Raw genomic sequence first — 18,041 nt, forward strand, 5'->3', positions numbered from 1 at the left:
ATTTGGAGACAAAAATTCCATGCATCACATGGAGAGTGGTGAGGGGGTGGTACGTTCAGATGCCAAATCCGATTTTGACGACCCACTCCCACGTGGGCTGGTCTTTGGCGCCTGACTCTGGTGGTGGCTTCGGACAGAATGACATAAATACCCTCGTATGCATGATCAATTGTCCAGTCACCAAATAACAACAAAATCACTTGCAAGGATGATTGGGATCCCGGGGGGCATCCCCATATCATCTAAAGCCGCGAAAAACGGCCGTCTCTTTCTGCAACTTCGTTTTGTCCTCTTCGATCCTAACAGCTGAGGCGGCTCCATGGTTATGGGTACCTTTGTCTTTTCACCCTTTCGCCCCTAAGTTAATTTTGCGTAGAGTATTTAATGGGTTAGTCCTTTGATTGATGGGAAATTTTTGGGGTGGACCTCGTCACTCGTTCGGCATCCCTCGCAATCACAGGCGTGTCCTCTGCGTTTCAGTCTCATACGGCCTCATGTCAGTCGTTCAAAACGTAACGACCGGTGCTTATGAGAGGTGCCGAACAAATATAGGGTTTAGGGAGAGAACAACCGTCAAAACGGCTTTATCAGATGAAGTATTGTTGAACTCAAAGTGATGTGATCATACAATGAAGAGTGCAAAATTTTCATCACATAAAATCATGACATTAATCTTCTTTTCTTGGGTAAGATATAAGGCATTTACGGCTTGTTTATTAGGGAGGATTAGACTAGACTAGAAAAATTCCTACATTTTCATGTTCGTTGAAGGCACAATATGGATATTGTCTAACTTGGAGGAAACATGAGGACAATCTATAAGAAATTGATGACTACACCTTATCCCCCTAATCCTCTTGAAAATGGTGGGATTGTGAGGGATACATTTTAGTCACCAACCTCTTATGAATAGTCCTCATTCATCCTCCAAGTTAGACAACAATATCCATATTATGCCTTGATTGCACATGAAGTATAGGCATTTAGCTAATCTAGTCTAATCAAGTCTAATCCTCCTGACAAACGGGGCCTTAATCTTTAAATTCCAACTCATTTCAGAACTTTTATAAGTGAGAATAAAGTTAGACTTTTTGTTTTGTTTTCTTGTGTTATGTCTCTAAAGTTTGTCATTAGGACACTTTCTAGAATTTTAAATGTTATCAACTAGTTTTATTGTAATTGATTTGGTGTAACATCCCAAAATAAAATGAATTACCCATAATCTATGTCCTCTACATTTCAATCAGAGCTTAATTAGCGCTTAAACAAATCATAGTACGCAAAAACCAGTAGGGGTATTGGATTCCAACTCTAATTTAATTATTCATGACCTTTTTGACAGACAGTATAGAAACAAGCAAGCTATAAATACTCAAGACTTAAGACTTAAGAGCTTTACGGGTTGGCAATCACAGCTTGGCGACGCGTTTCTGGTTCTACCAAATGCATGCATTCAACAAAGCTTTGTTGTGTCATCCACTTTCGTATGTAATTAAAGTCTTCAATCACTTGAAATAAAAGCGCTTTTTTTCTCCTCCAAAACCCAACAAATCAAACAAGAAACACTAAGCGTGTGGTTCTATGATATCTATTTCGATCGCAAAGGCATCTCTCTAACCACCTAATCATTAGCCTAGCTTACTCAACTATATGCAAAAGCATTTTTTCTGATGACTTTATGTGTAGGAATATTTTTCAATGCAAGTTTATTATAATCGTATCAAAGTTTAATTATGAATTAATATTAGTTTCTGCCGAAAGGTGTGCTTCCTGTAAAGTTGTTGACTTCCCTGCTGTCTCTCAGGGCCTTTCTTTTTTCTTTTTTTCAAAGGTTCTTTTATCACCATTTCAGTGTTTCTCTAAGGTAGGTCGACCTTTAATTGGTTATTTGCAAGGGTGTATTTTACTTTTTTTTTTATTCTACATGCTCTTTAAAAATATGTTTGTATTGAATTGACTTCTAAATTCAAAAAATATAATTATAAAATATTTTAATATAAGTCTTGCGCGGACGGCCTCTTACGCACAAAATATGAGACTAATCATAAAAAATTAATTCTTGCAATTTTTTTTCTTCAATTTATCTCAATAAATAGGTTATAGAGAAAAGGAGGTTAGTATCCAAACCCAAGCCACCTTTGCTGGTGGGTTTTAATTATATTAATTCATTATTCTTTTGAATAAACGTTTTTAATGTTAATATAAAATATAAAGAGATATTATAACATAAGCTCCGACGTGATACTTGGTTAGCTTAGTCTCCCTCTACTGTCACTGAATTATTTAATTAAAGCTACAAACCGGTCTTGTCTTATTCAAAAGGATTTGTTGTCGTTTGCTTATTTTTGTTGTTGGTGATGTTAAAAAGACAGGAGATAAAAAACCATTTTAATACGCACGGAATTTTAAAGGTAGCCGATATGTTTTGCTCTTCCTTCCCAATTGTCAATTTCCACATCATGTTATGGCCTCCAAAACCCCCGCGCAGGACCCATTTGCGACATAAAAATACAAAGGACCACGTATTGTTGTCGTCAGACCAAACTTATCCACATGTAAAGTTGCATAATTTCTCTTCACCACTAAGTAACATAAAATTTATCAAAATGTCACAAATTAAATAGAGCAACTAAGCATATACGTGTTCTTTATTCTGCACCCGAGCAACCAATTGAATTTCATTTGGTAATTAAATCGTAGCTAGCTTGTTATCCTTTAGATAATGCCTGAAGTATCACTGACTGCCTAGTTAATGTGTGTGGCCAGGAACTTCGAACAGGAAAATAATTAAATGGTGGTACTATATAGTTTCTTCCAATGTTGACATTATTTTGGACATATATACCACATACTACATGTACCGCACTATCGCATTTATCATGAAGCTTAAATATTCAACTCCTCAAATAAGCACGTATAGATCTCGTTGTCGTGAGATGTAATCAATTATGTAATTAGTAAAATACGCGTTCTAACTAATAATAACCTTGTAAATTATGCGGAGTTCGCTTAATTACATTCCAACCACATCAAGTAAGAAGGTGTGATATATGCGACATAAAATAATCATCAAACTACAAGAAATAAACATTAATATTTATATATATTCATAAATCTGTAGAATAGAATGAACAAAGAAGAATGACAGAACTAACGAATTTCCCACCAGCCCAGAGATGGATGTTAAATATTGGGTTAATCATCCTCAACCGTGCAATCAAATCACACAATCTCAAACCAATTTTTATCCTCCTCTCCACTCGATCTATCAACAATGTACAACCTTCTACCGTGCAGATGACCACACAGAATCACCCCCACCTCTCTCTCTTACTCATTATTTTCCTCAGTCACCTACATGCGTATATAGCATTACATATAATATTACTTCCTCCTCATCAACAGCAGGCATAGAACTCGACCAACTCGTCCATTGACTCGGGCTGAGGATCGGCATTCTCGAGCATCCAAAGCAAGTGCTCGAACAGCACCACCTCGCATGCGACATTGATTGTGTGGTCGTCTGAGTCCCCGGACCTGTCTGCCAGCTCCTTGAAAAGCGGGTGGTCTACGACGTCGGAGTTTACGAGGTAGCGTCGTCGAGACTTGCCCACGTAGACCGGCCGGAGGTCGGCTGAGATAACGGCGGGGGACGAGGAGAAGTCGTCGTCGGGGGAGACTACGGAGTTGAGGCTTGGGCGGCTGTTCTGCTTGCTGAATGAGTTCCACTTCTTGAGGACTGACTTGAGCTTTGTTAGCTTCCCACCTTTGGCCATGGTGATGAAGTTTTAGATTAAATGAATGTTTTCCTAAGCAACAGAGAGAGAGAGAGAGAGAGAGAGAGAGAGAGTAGTGTGTTGCTTTTGGAGGATTTGGAAACGGGAAAGAAGGTTCATATTTAAAGGGAACTTAGGTGAGGGGGGAGGGGTGTCATTGTAATTCCATTAAAATGTTTTTTTCTTCTTCTTTTGGAAGTGAATAAAAGGAATTTCATTATAATTCATATGAGATTTTAAATCAATTGGGGATCCGAATTTAGAGTTTCTTTTAACATTAGACACTAGATTAAGAGTTAGTTGATATGTGCGTGTATTAGAAGATTGAAGGGATATGTATGTAACTTTTACAGATAAAGAAAAAAGGAGAACGGTCAATTCCCGTGTTGGAATAAATTATTTTACAACTAAATGAACTATTATGGAATTTTTTTTATTATTTTTCATCAAAAGAGTAGTTTGTTAAAATCAAGGTCTAAAATATTGGGGGTCCAAAAATACCGAAATATGGATGGAAATATCAAAAAATTATCGACATCAGTAAAAACTGAATAAATACAAAGGAAATTGTAAGAAAATTTTGAAAATTTTGATTGAAACTTTACATGATGTTTATTTAGTTAATTTTCTATTATTTTATCACAAAAAATTGGAAGGACATGCATTACATCGTGGGTTTGACTAATTTAAGTTGATTATATAGCGAGCTCACAAACACTTTGAGTTTAGATATATATATATATATATAATAATTAATGAGAAGATTAAACACACCATAATAATTTATTTATTATAATTTACTATAAAAAAATTACATTTTATAAATTGCATGGTAAGATATATGAGTGACTTAGTACCAAATAAAGTTCTTGCGAGGTTCAAATTTTTCACTGTCTTTATCATCTCTGTGTAGAGCATGTGTACTGTGAAAAGTAATCATCAAATGATAAATTCCCAAAATAGTTTTGTATGTAATTGTTAACATGTCACCTATATATATGGATATGAGATTGGGTCTCGGATTTTTTCCATCAACAGTGTGGTGGATAAGGCGTTGAAGGAAGAACGGAAGTGATAGGGATTCAAATCCCCCCTGTGTGCACGCATAAGCCTTTTAAATTTATTTATTTTTCTATTCTATGTCCATATCGCGATATTATCGATATTGACCAAATGTTTGTGATAATTGAATGATATTATCGGCGCCAAAATTTTTCCGATATTATCGATAATTATACGATAATTACATGCATATATTCCAAAATATCTCCCTCCCCAAAAAACGATAATATCCTCAATATTTCGACAATATAAAATGTTTATTGCAAGGCATTTTATTAAATATTTTTATCAGTCCCACTATCTATTAATCAAGTGATGTATTCTTGATTATAATTGATCAATTATAACGGTTAATTGACATTCATACAATATAACATATCAAACAATATATTTCCCTGGAAGAAAAAAAAAACTATATATTTAGTAAAAAATATTCCTTAACATATAACAATTCTTGAAGTTGTGATATAAATTGCAGAAGTTGAATAATAACGGCGGCAAAGCTCGAGGGAAAACCAGGTGCGGCGTTCGTCACATGAGGCGTCATCAACCCAAACAATGTGCCTTCAAAGTTTGGCTGGTTGCATCTGAATAGAGTAACTCAGGCTTTGCTCCGTCGAACTGTGTTGAATAAAAAAAAAATTAAAAAAACAAACAAAAAGATGAGTGAGGCTAATTTATTTATTAAAAAATGTCTTGGATGAGGGGTTACTAGAAAGTTGGTGGTGGTCTCCATGATTTTCGAACGCTATTGACGAAGAACAATTCTACTATTTATGTTTTTAATTAAAAAGAAATGTCAGTGAAAGGGACAGACATGTGCAATGCTGTTTTCAAGGTCTTCATCCATCCCTCCCCTCTTTCAGAATGTAGGCGCCAACCGGCGGTAAGCGGTAACAACCTTCATTTTTAACATTATCAGAAAAGACAAGGGATTTGATTAAATACTTAATACACTGTATATAAGTTTAGTTGGTTTCAGAATTTTGAAATGATATTATAAATTAGTCTAAATGTCGAAGAAGGGGATCGAATTTAGGTACAATGAGACGGATATACAGTCGGCTTTTGATATTTGAAATGCAGGCAAACTTAAAGATGTATTTTTGCCACTTCAAGGGCTCAAATTAAACGTAGGAAATTTTTATGAGAGCTTATGCATTATGGTAACGTGAGGAGATGATATAATATAAGATTGGGAACCATAAACATCCAAATTAATACCTACTAACCATGATATGGTTTGGCATTTTTGTCAAATTTGATGTTGATTTAAAGACACAAGGCAGCTGGTGAGCAAGAACATGTGAACAACACATGGACTTGGCATGACGTAGAATGTTTGAGCCATGTCTACATTCTTAGTAACATTTGTCACACCCATACCTGCCCCACGTGGACTCAATTCATGCATAACTACTAGGGTGCTAATGGAGTCATTATCAATTGTTAATCTTAGTCTAATCTGACATTCCTAATTAATTGGACCAACTAATTTACATAAAGCAAGCACTAATGAACGCCGAACGTTATCTTGTCATGTTACATATACAATAATTAATGTTGAATGATGCCCAATTAAGTTTGGTCAAGCCCAATTAGCAGAAAATGATGTAATTAGTGGAGATGATAATAGTACAGGCAAATCTGATTCTCTGTTGGAGGAGACACAATCTCAAAATCTCTTATATATATTTTGCAGGTGGGTATACATATGTGACAAACTGCATATAAACAAAATCTATGCATAATATTATGAACCATATAATTAATCTGATATTTTTTCAAACAACAAAAACAAAAACTTTTTGAAATTGATTCCTACTGATTGGATAAAAATAAAATTTAAAAGATGTTGATTGGTTTCTTAACATAAATAAATAGAAACAAGATCATCAACTCAATTATCTTGTTATGAATCTGGCTATGCCAGTTTTGTTGTCTACCAACATCCTAATTAACCCTCTGATTTATCTGTACATCATAGAAATTTGAAAAGACATAGCATAGGCACATCATACCTTGCATACTTGAGTTTTCATTTGAGGCCTTTGGATGGGCTGTTCATTTGAAATAAGCGGGCCTACTACATCAAGGTCCATTATAAGTGGAGGAATATAGTTGGGCTGCTTGAAGATTGTTTATATCTTCTTCTTTTTTATTTTTTTTAAAACAAAGTTTAGGGGGAGATAAGATTGGCTAATTTTACATAAACAAAATCATCTTAGTATAATTAATTGTCCCGATCTTTTGAACTACGGGGGTTTAAGAGATTTATGGTCACTTATTATTGGATGTAAATTCAACGATTCACTCATTCTTGCAATCCTTTTAAGAAACTTTTTTAAACCGTTGGATGTTACTTGAACTCCTATGGTCCAAGAGATCGGAGCTGATATTTATTATTAATATCTAAAATAAGAAATATGGACCGTTCTAGATTTCTTTAATTAAAAATACAAAAACCAAAATAGAAAAGACAAAGCAACGTAGAATAGGGACCGTTGAGGTTGCATTCCCGGGTAAAAGCCGTGTTCAACCTAACAGCTTGCTCCCTCCCGCCTCTTCTATTCACCAATCACCATCGCCCACATGTCCCATCGACTTTCTCAACCGTTCACTTTCACTCCCTTTGGGTCCAAAACAGAAACAGATATAGAGCTTTCGCTCTCTCTCTCTCTCTCTCTCTCCATCTCTGATTCTCTATCTCTTCTTCATTATAAACTCGAATTTTCAAAACCCGAATTCTCCGAAACCAAAAAAAAAAATGATCAATTTGAGCTCCAACTGCACCCATCACACTAACCTTCGCTCCACCATCACTCCTCGTTTCTTCCTCAAACACGCTTTCCAGATCCGCGAGTTCCGGGTCTACCGTCGCCGAAGACTCAAACTTGCCCCGCGAAACCAACTCGGAATCGGAAACGGAAACCCTTTCCACGACTTCATTTCCCAATTCCCTTCCCCTAATTCCCTCCAACTCATCGCTCCGCTTCTCGGCTTCATCTCCGGCGCCACCCTCTACCTCTCTAATGCCAATTCCAATTCCGGCTGGGCCAAGCAGCAATCCGGTTTCGATATCGGAGACTGGGTGTTGTTCACCAGTCCGACGCCTTTTAATCGCTTCGTCATCCTGAGGTGTCCGTCGATATCGTTCCAGGGGAGCGAGTTGTTGGAAGACGTGAACGAGAAGCTGGTGAAGGAGGACAGGCACTTCGTCAGGCTCAACAGCGGTCGAATTCAATTCGATTCGAGGAACCGCACAGAGAGTGGCGTGGAGGAGAAATTGGAGTATCAGAGACTGTGCGTGGGCACGGACGATGGAGGGGTCATATCTCTTGATTGGCCTGCGAATTTGGACCTCAAAGAGGAACATGGTTTGGACACCACCTTGGTTATCGTGCCGGGCTCGGCCCTGGGTAGTATGGATTGGAAAGTCAGGTCCTTTGTGTGCGAAGCTCTCAGGCGAGGCTGCTTTCCGATTGTTATGAACCCTAGGGGTTGCGCCGGGTCGCCTCTCACCACGCCACGGTATGTGTCACTCGCTCAACTCAACTCAATTAAACTCAGTGAGGCTAGGATCATCTATCTGTTTGTGAATTGTAGTTGAAAACTTGAAAAAATGAGGTGTGTGTTGGAAATTTGGTATCTTGGACTCAATATTGCACTTGTTATACGTAATTAAGAAATGGGTCTGGGTTTGTTTTGGATTTTTTGGTTTTTAGGAGAAGAATCAGATGGTGATCGTAGGACGACTTAAGCCACTTTATGTTATGTAGGTTATTTTCAGCAGCTGACAGCGATGATATCTCCACTGCTATACAGTTCATCACTGAGGCGAGGCCGTGGACCACGTTGATGGGTGTTGGCTGGGGCTATGGTGCTAATATGTTGACAAAGTACCTGGCAGAAGTTGGGGAGAGCACGCCACTTACAGCCGCCACCTGCATTGACAATCCTTTTGACTTAGAGGAGGCCACTAGGTCCTCTCCTCATCAGATGGCTATTGATCAGCAGCTCACTGGTGGACTCATAGATATTCTAAGTTCTAACAAGGTGGATGATCAATTTGAATCTTCTACTATACTGCAAATGCATTACCTTTCAGTCTTTCAATCTTTTACGAAACAAAGTGCTACTTAAAATGCTTAATGAGGTGCCATCAAATTATGCTCGACCATTTAGTTTATGTAATTTATCCCTTGTCGTTATTAAATTACACAATATGCACGCCTGGTTGTGTAGGAACTGTTTCAAGGAAAAGCAAAAGGGTTTGATGTGGAACGAGCTCTTTCAACGGGTTCTGTTCGTGATTTTGAAAAAGCAATCTCCATGGTATCTTATGGTTTTGAGGACATTGAAGATTTTTATTCAAAATCAAGTACAAGAGGTGTGGTTGGGAATGTGAAGATTCCCGTTCTATTTATACAGGTGCATACATAGTTGTCAACTCAAAGCCATTTACTTCAACTTTGACAGGATCTTGTTTATTGTATGTTAATATTTCTAACATCTCACTTTATCAGAAAGACGATGGGTCAGCGCCACTCTTCTCAGTTCCACGCAGTTTGATAGCAGAAAATCCATTTACAAGCCTACTTTTGTGTTCTTATTTGCCATCTACATCTAGTGTTATTGATGGTGGTAGATTTGCTCTATCTTGGTGCCAGCATGTAACGATTGAGGTAATAAATTGTTTTATTTCTGTTTGTGGTTGAAGAAGTTTTATTTTAAAACACCTCATGTTTGAAGATTGGATGGAATCTGACTTTGCATTCTGATATTCTGATAAGAATGCGTGTGGTCTGTGCAGTGGCTTACAGCAGTGGAGCTTGGACTTTTGAAGGGTCGTCACCCTCTTCTTAAAGATGTGGACTTACCCATCGACCCTTCAGAAGAATTAGCTCTTGTGGAAGGCAGAGGGTCCAACAAGAATGGCAAATTTGCCAAGCAGTTGGATCTCACCCAGTCAGATTTTTTAAACGGATATACCGCAGAACCTACAAACAATATGCCTGTTGAAAGTGGTACTGCTGCTAGCTTCTGGTTAAGATCCAAAAAGAACTCATCGAGAAAGTCAGAGGTTGGACACAAAGTGTTGCCAGATGTGGAAAATGGTGCCCTGGATCAGACTAAATCTGATGACCCAGAATTGGTCAATGAGGAGGAAGTCAATCCTGTAGATGGTGAAAGAGGTCAAGTGTTACAGACAGCACAAATTGTTATGAACATGCTAGATGTAACCATGCCTGATACTCTAACAGAAGAAAAGAAGAAGAAGGTGAAGCTCGAAATTGCAATTTCATGCCATGGTTTCGCATTTGTGGTCGCATTTATGTTCATGTCATATGTTAATTGGGGTCTCCGGTCTTCTCAATGTGCACTTTAGAACTGTTTAACACATAGTATATTTATGTTCTGGTCTATCTGAATCAAATATTGTACCTATTTAAATTTTTTCTGAGTATGTGCCCAGGTATTAACAGCAGTTGATCAGGAGACACACTAATGAAAGCTTTGCAAGATGCAGTGCCACAAGATGTTCGTGGCAAGCTAACAGCTGCTGTATCTGGAGTTGTGCAGACTCAAGGCACAAACCTAAAGTTTGATGAACTCCTGGGTATTACCCGGATTCCCGATATGTCTTCAGGTCTAAAGTCAAAGGTCCAAGACAAGTTCACGGGAATATCAAGTTCAGAAGGTTTAAATCAAGACAATCATTCTTCGGATCAGTTGAAAAAGGATGATGATCTGGTAGATAGCTCACTTAACAATCTTCCTGACATGAACAAGCCTCCAGGGGTACTAGAATCAGAGTATCATCCCTCAGATGGATCACAACAGAATTTAAATCCAGATCAGTCCCAACCATTGAGCAGTAATGGCGATGTTTCTGGTTCTGTCAGAAACGACGTTAGTGAATCAGGAAATAATGACGATGAGTCTTCCCAAGAAAAGGCTCCTGAATATCTTTACGATAAGGGGTCAGAACCAGACACAAATACTAACAGTTCCAGCCAGGCTGAAATTGTTGGTGGTTCTGATGAAGCAATTGTTGAGGAGCCAAGAGACCAAGATGGTATAGTAGATCAAGTAGACACAAAAGAAGAGGAAGGTAATGATAATCAAAAGATTGATGATAATAAGAATATGAAGCCTGTGATGGATCAAAGTAATACCTTTAGTGTTTCTGAGGCACTGGATGCATTTACAGGGATAGATGATTCCACCCAATTGGCAGTCAACAATGTTTTTGGTGTTATTGAAAATATGATATCTCAATTGGAGGAGAGTTCAGAACATGAAAAAGAAGTAAGTAAAATTGACTCTGTATCAGGGTCTGAATCTGCAAAGGACCATCTCGATGATGACAGTAGTCTAGAAGATTCAGAAGCCAGTAAGACTGACCAAAATGAACAGCTGGATAGGTTAAGTAATATCTCTGTATCTGATCACCCTGAGATTGATATGGATTTGCAATCTGATGCACCAAATGGATGGGTAGAGAAGCCTAATCAAAGCCCCATGTCAGTTAATGGGAATTGTATGAACATTTCTCAAGAAAGTGATGCAGTTAACAGTGGAGTGAAGGATAAAAAAGAAAAGAAGGATCAATTGGTTGGTTTCAATCTTCTTGCGGGAAATTTAGACAAACTTAATCATGTAAAGAGCGCTCCGCTCTGCATAACTCCAGTTCCAACTGGGGCCCATATTGATCTTCTTTCAAAGGTAACTACCAAACCACTAGATTTAGATTCAACTGCTTCTCTATTGCTGGACTATATTCCAGAAGAAGGTCAGTGGAAGCTCTTAGAACCACCAGGACATGTCGGAAGTTCTGTTGGTAATGATGCGACTCATAGGGAAGTTGATGGAAAGGTTCACGCCCATTCACCTGCAAAGGTAAATGATAAAGTTATTGAACCATCATATGTAATATTAGATACAGAGAAGTATCAGGAACCAGTAAAAGAATATGAAACAGTGGAAAATATGGAGGAGAGAATTGAAATTGGTGAAGAAAAAGCACAGGATTTCATTCAATTCGTGAAAAATATTATATTGAATACTTTGAAGGTTGAAGTGGGCCGCAGACTAAGTGCAGCTGGCATGAAAAAGATGGAACCCTATCTTGCCAGAGATGTGGAACAAGTGGCAAATGCAGTATCGTTTTGTGTTGGACCTGATGCTCCCATTTTGGAAGTTAAATACCATAGTATTGACAACATCTCAGAAAAATTTGGTACTCTTCATGGTGAGAATGTGGTTAGAGCTATATCATCCACCGTTCAGGACACTAGCTTCTTGAGAAGAGTACTGCCAGTTGGTGTTATAGTAGGCTCGAGTTTAGCTGCGCTGAGAAAACATTTTGTTGTCGTTACAGAGCATGACTGTGGCCAAACAGAAGTTCTGACACTTAGTCAAGCCAAAATATCTGGAGAAAAAGATCTGGGCAAGGCTAGTGGCGCAGAGATTCACCACACGCCTGTTGATAAATCTGATCAAAATGCTAGGTTGGATAGTTCAGTTAACAGGAAAGGGGAGAGGACTGGGTTGAAGAATATAAACAACACTGTTATGGTTGGTGCTGTTACAGCTGCCCTTGGGGCATCTGCGTTATTTGTGGGGAATCAGGTAAAAGTTTATTTCTTCAGACACTTTTGGTTTCTAGAATTCTAGTTATACTCATTGATTACGTGTTTATGTAAATTTCTTCATAATCTTTATGAGGGTAGAAGCCCGCTGACTTTGTCTATTTTGGTATGTTGCTACTTATCATGCTTATATACAAACACACAGGATTCATACAAAGGCGATGAAAATTCCGAGTGTTCATCCAACTCCTTGATGGAAGGTAATGGCCAGAGGAAGCCTGACAAGCTTGAGGAGGCACTAACTGAAAAAAACCAAAATAACATAGTCACAAGCCTTGCTGAGAAAGCCATGTCAGTTGCTGCTCCCGTGGTACCTACCAAGGAAGATGGTGGAGTGGATCAAGAAAGGTCTAAGCACACAATTTATTGTATACACACTTACTACTACTTCTCTCTTTTACTAATATTGTAATTACTTTGAAAACAGATTGGTCGCAATGTTGGCAGATTTAGGACAAAAGGGTGGGATGTTGAAGCTAGTTGGCAAAATTGCATTGCTATGGGGTGGTTTACGTGGTGCGATGAGTTTGACTGACAAGCTTATCCAATTTCTTCATATAGCTGAGCGTCCCTTAATCCAGAGGTATTTTGTAAGTTGTCTTCAGAGTAATCATATACGGGTTAATTCTAATTATCTTTATCTCAAAGTCATTTGGGCTACGAATTTCTATGTTTAATAAGTTAATCTTACATGCCAATCTATATAGGCTATGGTTATTAAGAGAGGATCAAATTAGAACTTTTATCTGTATATTGCATGGTAATCTTTCCCCATTTATGCACTTTTTGTTGAATTGAGTTCTGTACTTAATTACTGTATTTACTGATATGGTCCTTTATTCTCATTTTCTTCTGTAGGATTTTTGGGTTTGTTGGTATGGTGCTTGTTTTATGGTCACCAGTTGTTGTTCCACTACTTCCCACATTTCTACAAAGCTGGGCAACAAATACATCCTCTAGAATTGCTGAACTTGCTTGCATTATTGGCCTCTATACGGCTTTTATGATACTTGTTATTATATGGGGCAAAAGAATACGCGGATATGAAAATCCCCTACAGAAATATGGGCTAGATTTAACGTCATTGCCAAAGGTACGGATATCTGAAACTCTGGACAAGAACTGGATCTTTGGTTGTGGTTATATCTCCATTCTTGAGCTTGCTAATTGAAGATCTGATTTGTCTTTACATGCTCAAGTCTTTGTGTGAGAGAACAATGTAATTTGGTGTTGCTTGGTTCATGCAAAATAAGATACTATTCATTACTTGCAGCTAGATGATTTTTCAGTTCCTTTCTTGCAGTTATGTGATTTTTTGAAGGGCTTGATTGGTGGAGTCATGCTTGTGTTATCAATACAATCTGTAAATGCATTACTTGGCTGTGTGAATCTCGCTTGGCCCTCTACTCTATCTTCTTTGGATGCCATGACACGGATCAAAGTTTATGGGCAAGTGCTTAGGCTGGTTGGTCAAGGAATTTTAACAGCAACTGGTGTTGCTCTTGTGGAAGAATTGCTTTTCAGGTCCTGGTTGCCCCAAGAAATTGCTGCAGATCTTGGATATCATCAAGGAATAATTATATCAGGACTTGCATTCTCTTTATTCCAGAGGTTGTTTTCTACTCATTTTACTTACTCATTGCCTTCTAGAATTCGTGCGTTCTTTTTGTCTTCTGTGTGGAAATTGGAATGGATAGTTGCTGTTATCTTTTAGCTATTGTTGCGCCCTATACAAGATATATGCAATGAAATACTGGAATGTTCTGTAGAATGATTTCTGCCGACCATGTGCAAGATAAATTTAAGTCTTTTCTTTCAATGGGGTTTCAGGTCTCCACTATCAATCCCAGGACTTTGGCTTCTATCTCTGAGTTTATCAGGTGCTCGACAAAGAAACCAAGGGAGCCTTTCCATTCCAATTGGGTTTCGTGCAGGAATTATGGCTTCAAGTTTCATCCTACAGAAGGGTGGCTTTCTGACCTACCAGGCTAGCTTTCCTCATTGGATTATGGGGACGCACCCATTCCAACCATTTAGCGGTCTAACTGGTTTTGCATTCTCCTTATTTTTAGCACTAATTCTGTACCCGAGGCAGCCTCTGAATAAAATAGATTTGAGAAGGAGAATTGAAGAATTAAAAGAACAGTACGCTGGTATATAGTGTTATGTTATTCGCAACGCAGATGGTGGTGTAATGGTGAAGCAGTATCAGCATGGCAGTCTCGTTGTTGCTTACTGATTCTGGTTGCTTGTGTACTTTCACCTTGAAATAGGAACAGCGTGAGGTTGGAATTCAATGTATGAAAGAAGGTACAAACAGATAAAATAAATTCAGATGGGAAAGGTCATTGAAAGCTGAAAATGCTTCATGGGAGCTTTTCATCTCTAATGCTATAGGTCAATAAGCTGACGGCCGTGGTGTATATATAAATCCCAAAGGCTGCAGGCAAATTTTGTAACTGGGAAATGAGTACATATTCTCAATCTACTTGCTTTATCTCATGATCGCACCAAAGTGCTCGGGAGTTTAGTTCATTTTGCTTGTTTCTGTTCTTACCTTTTTGCCAACACACTATATGATGTGTACAATACTGTATAGAATGAACAACCACCGTTAGGATTTTGATTGTACTCTACATTTTTAATCCCAAAAAATCAAATTCAAGGCGATTTTTTCTGTTGAAAGTCTCTGTATTTGCTAGGCTTAAACCCAAATTCCATTCTTTACTGCAAGTGGTGCTAATCCTTTACAGTTAAAACGACTACTTCTCAACATTAAGAGGCAGGAATACTACATAATTTTCAAGAATAACAGAAATATATATCACTTCTGTTTCACTCTCACTATCTTCCTTATGAACCATAAGAAAGTGGAATGCCCGTTGTCTTTAGCCAATGACCGGCTCCATGTAAGAACAAACCAACTGTAAACTGCCTCGCAATCTCTTCACTGCAATTCTTTTTATAGCCTCCCCATTTGACCCTGTGCCTTGTATCTGATCCAGGTCCAAAATTCAAGTACTCTATGTACTCCACAGTTTCCACAGTGCTATAATCATCCCACTTTGACCACCCTTGTGGATTTATCATGTCCCCCAAGTAGCTCTTCATGACTATAGTCCTTGAATAGTTTCTCCAAGGCCTACCCAAAAAAGTTGTGAAATTTTGCCTCTCAGTCTTGTTGAAATCTGGTGCAGCCACAATGGTACAGTTCTGCAACGAAATGCCAGTGTTTTGATTTGGGTCTGTTCTCCCTTGAGCAGTGATCATCAATTTCTGACCGGGAATCGGTTTTCGAACAATTACTGTGCAGTTTTGGAAGACTGCAGCTGCATTTCCGAAAATGAAATCAATTGTGCCTTCGATTATGCAGTCACGGTAGAATTGGCGGAGGGAATGAACATAAAGGGTGTCTTGATAAGAACTGAAGTTGCAATGATAGAAGGCAGAGTTAGAGGTCACTCTTGCAGCAACGGCCTGGAACTTCTTTGAACCTGCTGTGTTGGTTACGGTCAAGTCCCTGGCTAAAAACCTGTCCCCAATTACAGCTGCAAAGATCAGAATAATAAATTCTTTGACTTTCAATTCAATACTCATCAAATTTCAAATACATGTAAAAATATCAAGAACACAAGAATTTTCTGAACCGAAAATTTGTTACTTACTTAAAGTGGCTGTAGCAAAGGTGGAAAATCCATCTGCAAAGCTTTTAGACCCTGTGATTATGGTTGTGTTCATCCCATCTCCAACCAACATGATATTAGCCTTTTCTCTGGAAATCTCTACGGTCTCATTGTAAACTCCTGCCTTTATTTTAATCACAAACCTGGTCCTGCTCATGTTAGGAGCCATCTTCAGTGCTTCACCAATAGTCTCATAATCTCCATTGCCATCAGCAGCAACAACAATGTCAGCCTTCATTGTTGGTTCTCTCTGCATCAGATTTCGATCACCGGGCAGCATCCACATTGGGAACCTCTTCTTTGGTTTCTTGGTAACAAGCCTCTTCTGTTCATTTAGGGCTTGTTCTTGGTATCTGATCATGGCCAAGCAATCACTCATCAATTCAGAGATGGGAGCCAACAAGCCTTGGAGGTGACCTTTGAGACCGATTTGATTTTCTGAATCAAATTCTTCCAATTCAAAAAACCCATCAATGCAAGTGTTCTCATTTGTCATAGCTGCACTAAGAAGAGTCTTGAGGTTACCGTAGGACACACGAAATCCATGCAAATCATCAACTGCCTGGCCAAGTTCATAAAGGGTTTGGTCTAACATCTCTAGGCAATCTTTCAGCGCATTCCTCTCTTGCAAATACAAATCTTGGAGCTTTAGAAGACCCTTAATGCTCTGCCTGGTACTTTCCACAGATGCCACAGTTTGGTTGATGTTGGCCTCAAGAAGATGATGAAATGTAGTGAAATGGTCATGGGTTTTGGCAGAGGCAAGAGCAGTGAAGCACAGAGATGGGTGAAGAAGAGTGGTGCAAGCGTTCTTGATTGTGGGGTGTGGAATTTGGTGGCTGAAAGAGAAGCCCAAGTGGAAGAAGAAGAAGGAAGCCATTAGAAGCAAAGATGTTAAGGAGGGAAAGAACATAAGCATGTTCATCTTGATGCAGTTTCTTGATCGCTTCATTGCTGATTTAGAGTTCGTTCTAAATTTCTGTGACTTTTGTACTTCAATCAAGATTCAAACTAACCAAAAGCGCCGTGCACTGTTTTATAGACAACGAAAACAAATTTTTTTTTTGGTGCCACATTTAATTGGAGAATTAGAGGAAATAGCGTCTTATGGGGTGCCCTGCGAGTCCGTTGCATGCTCATATGTTTTCATATCTAAATTACAAATAAATAAAAACAAAAGTGAGTTTTCTACTTGACCAATGCTGAAGCCCAAAGACAAAAGAAAGCAACTTATCTAGGCCTGGCAACTCCAGCCCAATGTTTTTAGAACCATTGAAACTCATATCAGCTAGGCCCGATTAAATTACCAAAAAAGTTGGCGCCCGTTTGAAATTGCTTACTTAAAACCGAAATCACTTTCTTCAAATTTTTTTGGCTACATTAGTATCTAACAAAAAATAATTGAAGTTAGATTAGAATTGGCTAAACTCTACGTAACTTGGAAATGGAGCAACTCAAACACAAAAGTTGTAAGCAATTGTTTTCCATTTGTCACAAAGTTGTTGCTTGCTTACTGGTCAGATCTTACATCTTGGGGAAATTTCATCCATTCCTCCAAAAGGAGCATATGCACCCAATGAAAACTAGGTTACATCTAGGCCAACCTATGAAGAATCTAGCCTAGGCCAACCTATGAAGAATCTAGCTTAGGCTAACTTCAAGAAATTGGGTTAGGTGACCATGCTCTGATTTTTTTTCCTTCTTTGTTTTGGGGTCGCTGTGACCATGATGTGTTGGGTCACAACAAATACTAGTGCGTTCAACAAAAAGAAGAGATAAAGCCAAACAGAAGTCACAACAAATACTAGTGCGTTCAACAAAAAGCAAATGACCAATCAAGAGCAAATGTGAAAAAGGAGATGTGA

General features: G+C 38.4%; 3 protein-coding genes across 3 annotated transcripts; 1 reads left to right on the top strand and 2 right to left on the bottom strand.

Annotated features, from left to right (window-relative positions):
- Nucleotides 1-3,075: 3,075 nt before the first annotated feature.
- Nucleotides 3,076-3,870, bottom strand: LOC103340630 (SAUR-like auxin-responsive protein family). The gene has a single exon (XM_008244067.2). The coding sequence runs from the start codon at nt 3,774-3,776 to the stop codon at nt 3,399-3,401; it is 378 nt and encodes a 125-aa protein (XP_008242289.1). The 5' UTR covers nt 3,777-3,870; the 3' UTR covers nt 3,076-3,398.
- A 3,646-nt stretch (nt 3,871-7,516) lies between these two features.
- On the top strand, nt 7,517-15,178 carry LOC103340631 (alpha/beta-Hydrolases superfamily protein). Its single transcript, XM_008244069.3, is given in 12 exon segments — nt 7,517-8,369; nt 8,618-8,894; nt 9,084-9,269; nt 9,365-9,523; nt 9,652-10,119; nt 10,315-10,330; nt 10,333-12,473; nt 12,639-12,841; nt 12,921-13,076; nt 13,352-13,586; nt 13,797-14,104; nt 14,324-15,178. Coding segments are annotated over 12 exon segments (5,244 nt in total). The 5' UTR covers nt 7,517-7,605; the 3' UTR covers nt 14,655-15,178.
- A 24-nt stretch (nt 15,179-15,202) lies between these two features.
- On the bottom strand, nt 15,203-17,267 carry LOC103340671 (pectinesterase-like). Its single transcript, XM_008244109.2, has 2 exons — nt 16,159-17,267; nt 15,203-16,041 (listed from the first exon to the last, which is right to left on the bottom strand). The coding sequence occupies exons 1-2, from the start codon at nt 17,126-17,128 to the stop codon at nt 15,347-15,349; spliced, it is 1,665 nt and encodes a 554-aa protein (XP_008242331.1). The 5' UTR covers nt 17,129-17,267; the 3' UTR covers nt 15,203-15,346.
- Between the last annotated feature and the right edge of the window lie 774 nt (nt 17,268-18,041).

Source organism: Prunus mume, linkage group LG8, assembly GCF_029339155.1.
Source record: "Prunus mume cultivar Tortuosa linkage group LG8, ASM2933915v1, whole genome shotgun sequence".
NCBI lineage: Eukaryota > Viridiplantae > Streptophyta > Magnoliopsida > Rosales > Rosaceae > Prunus > Prunus mume.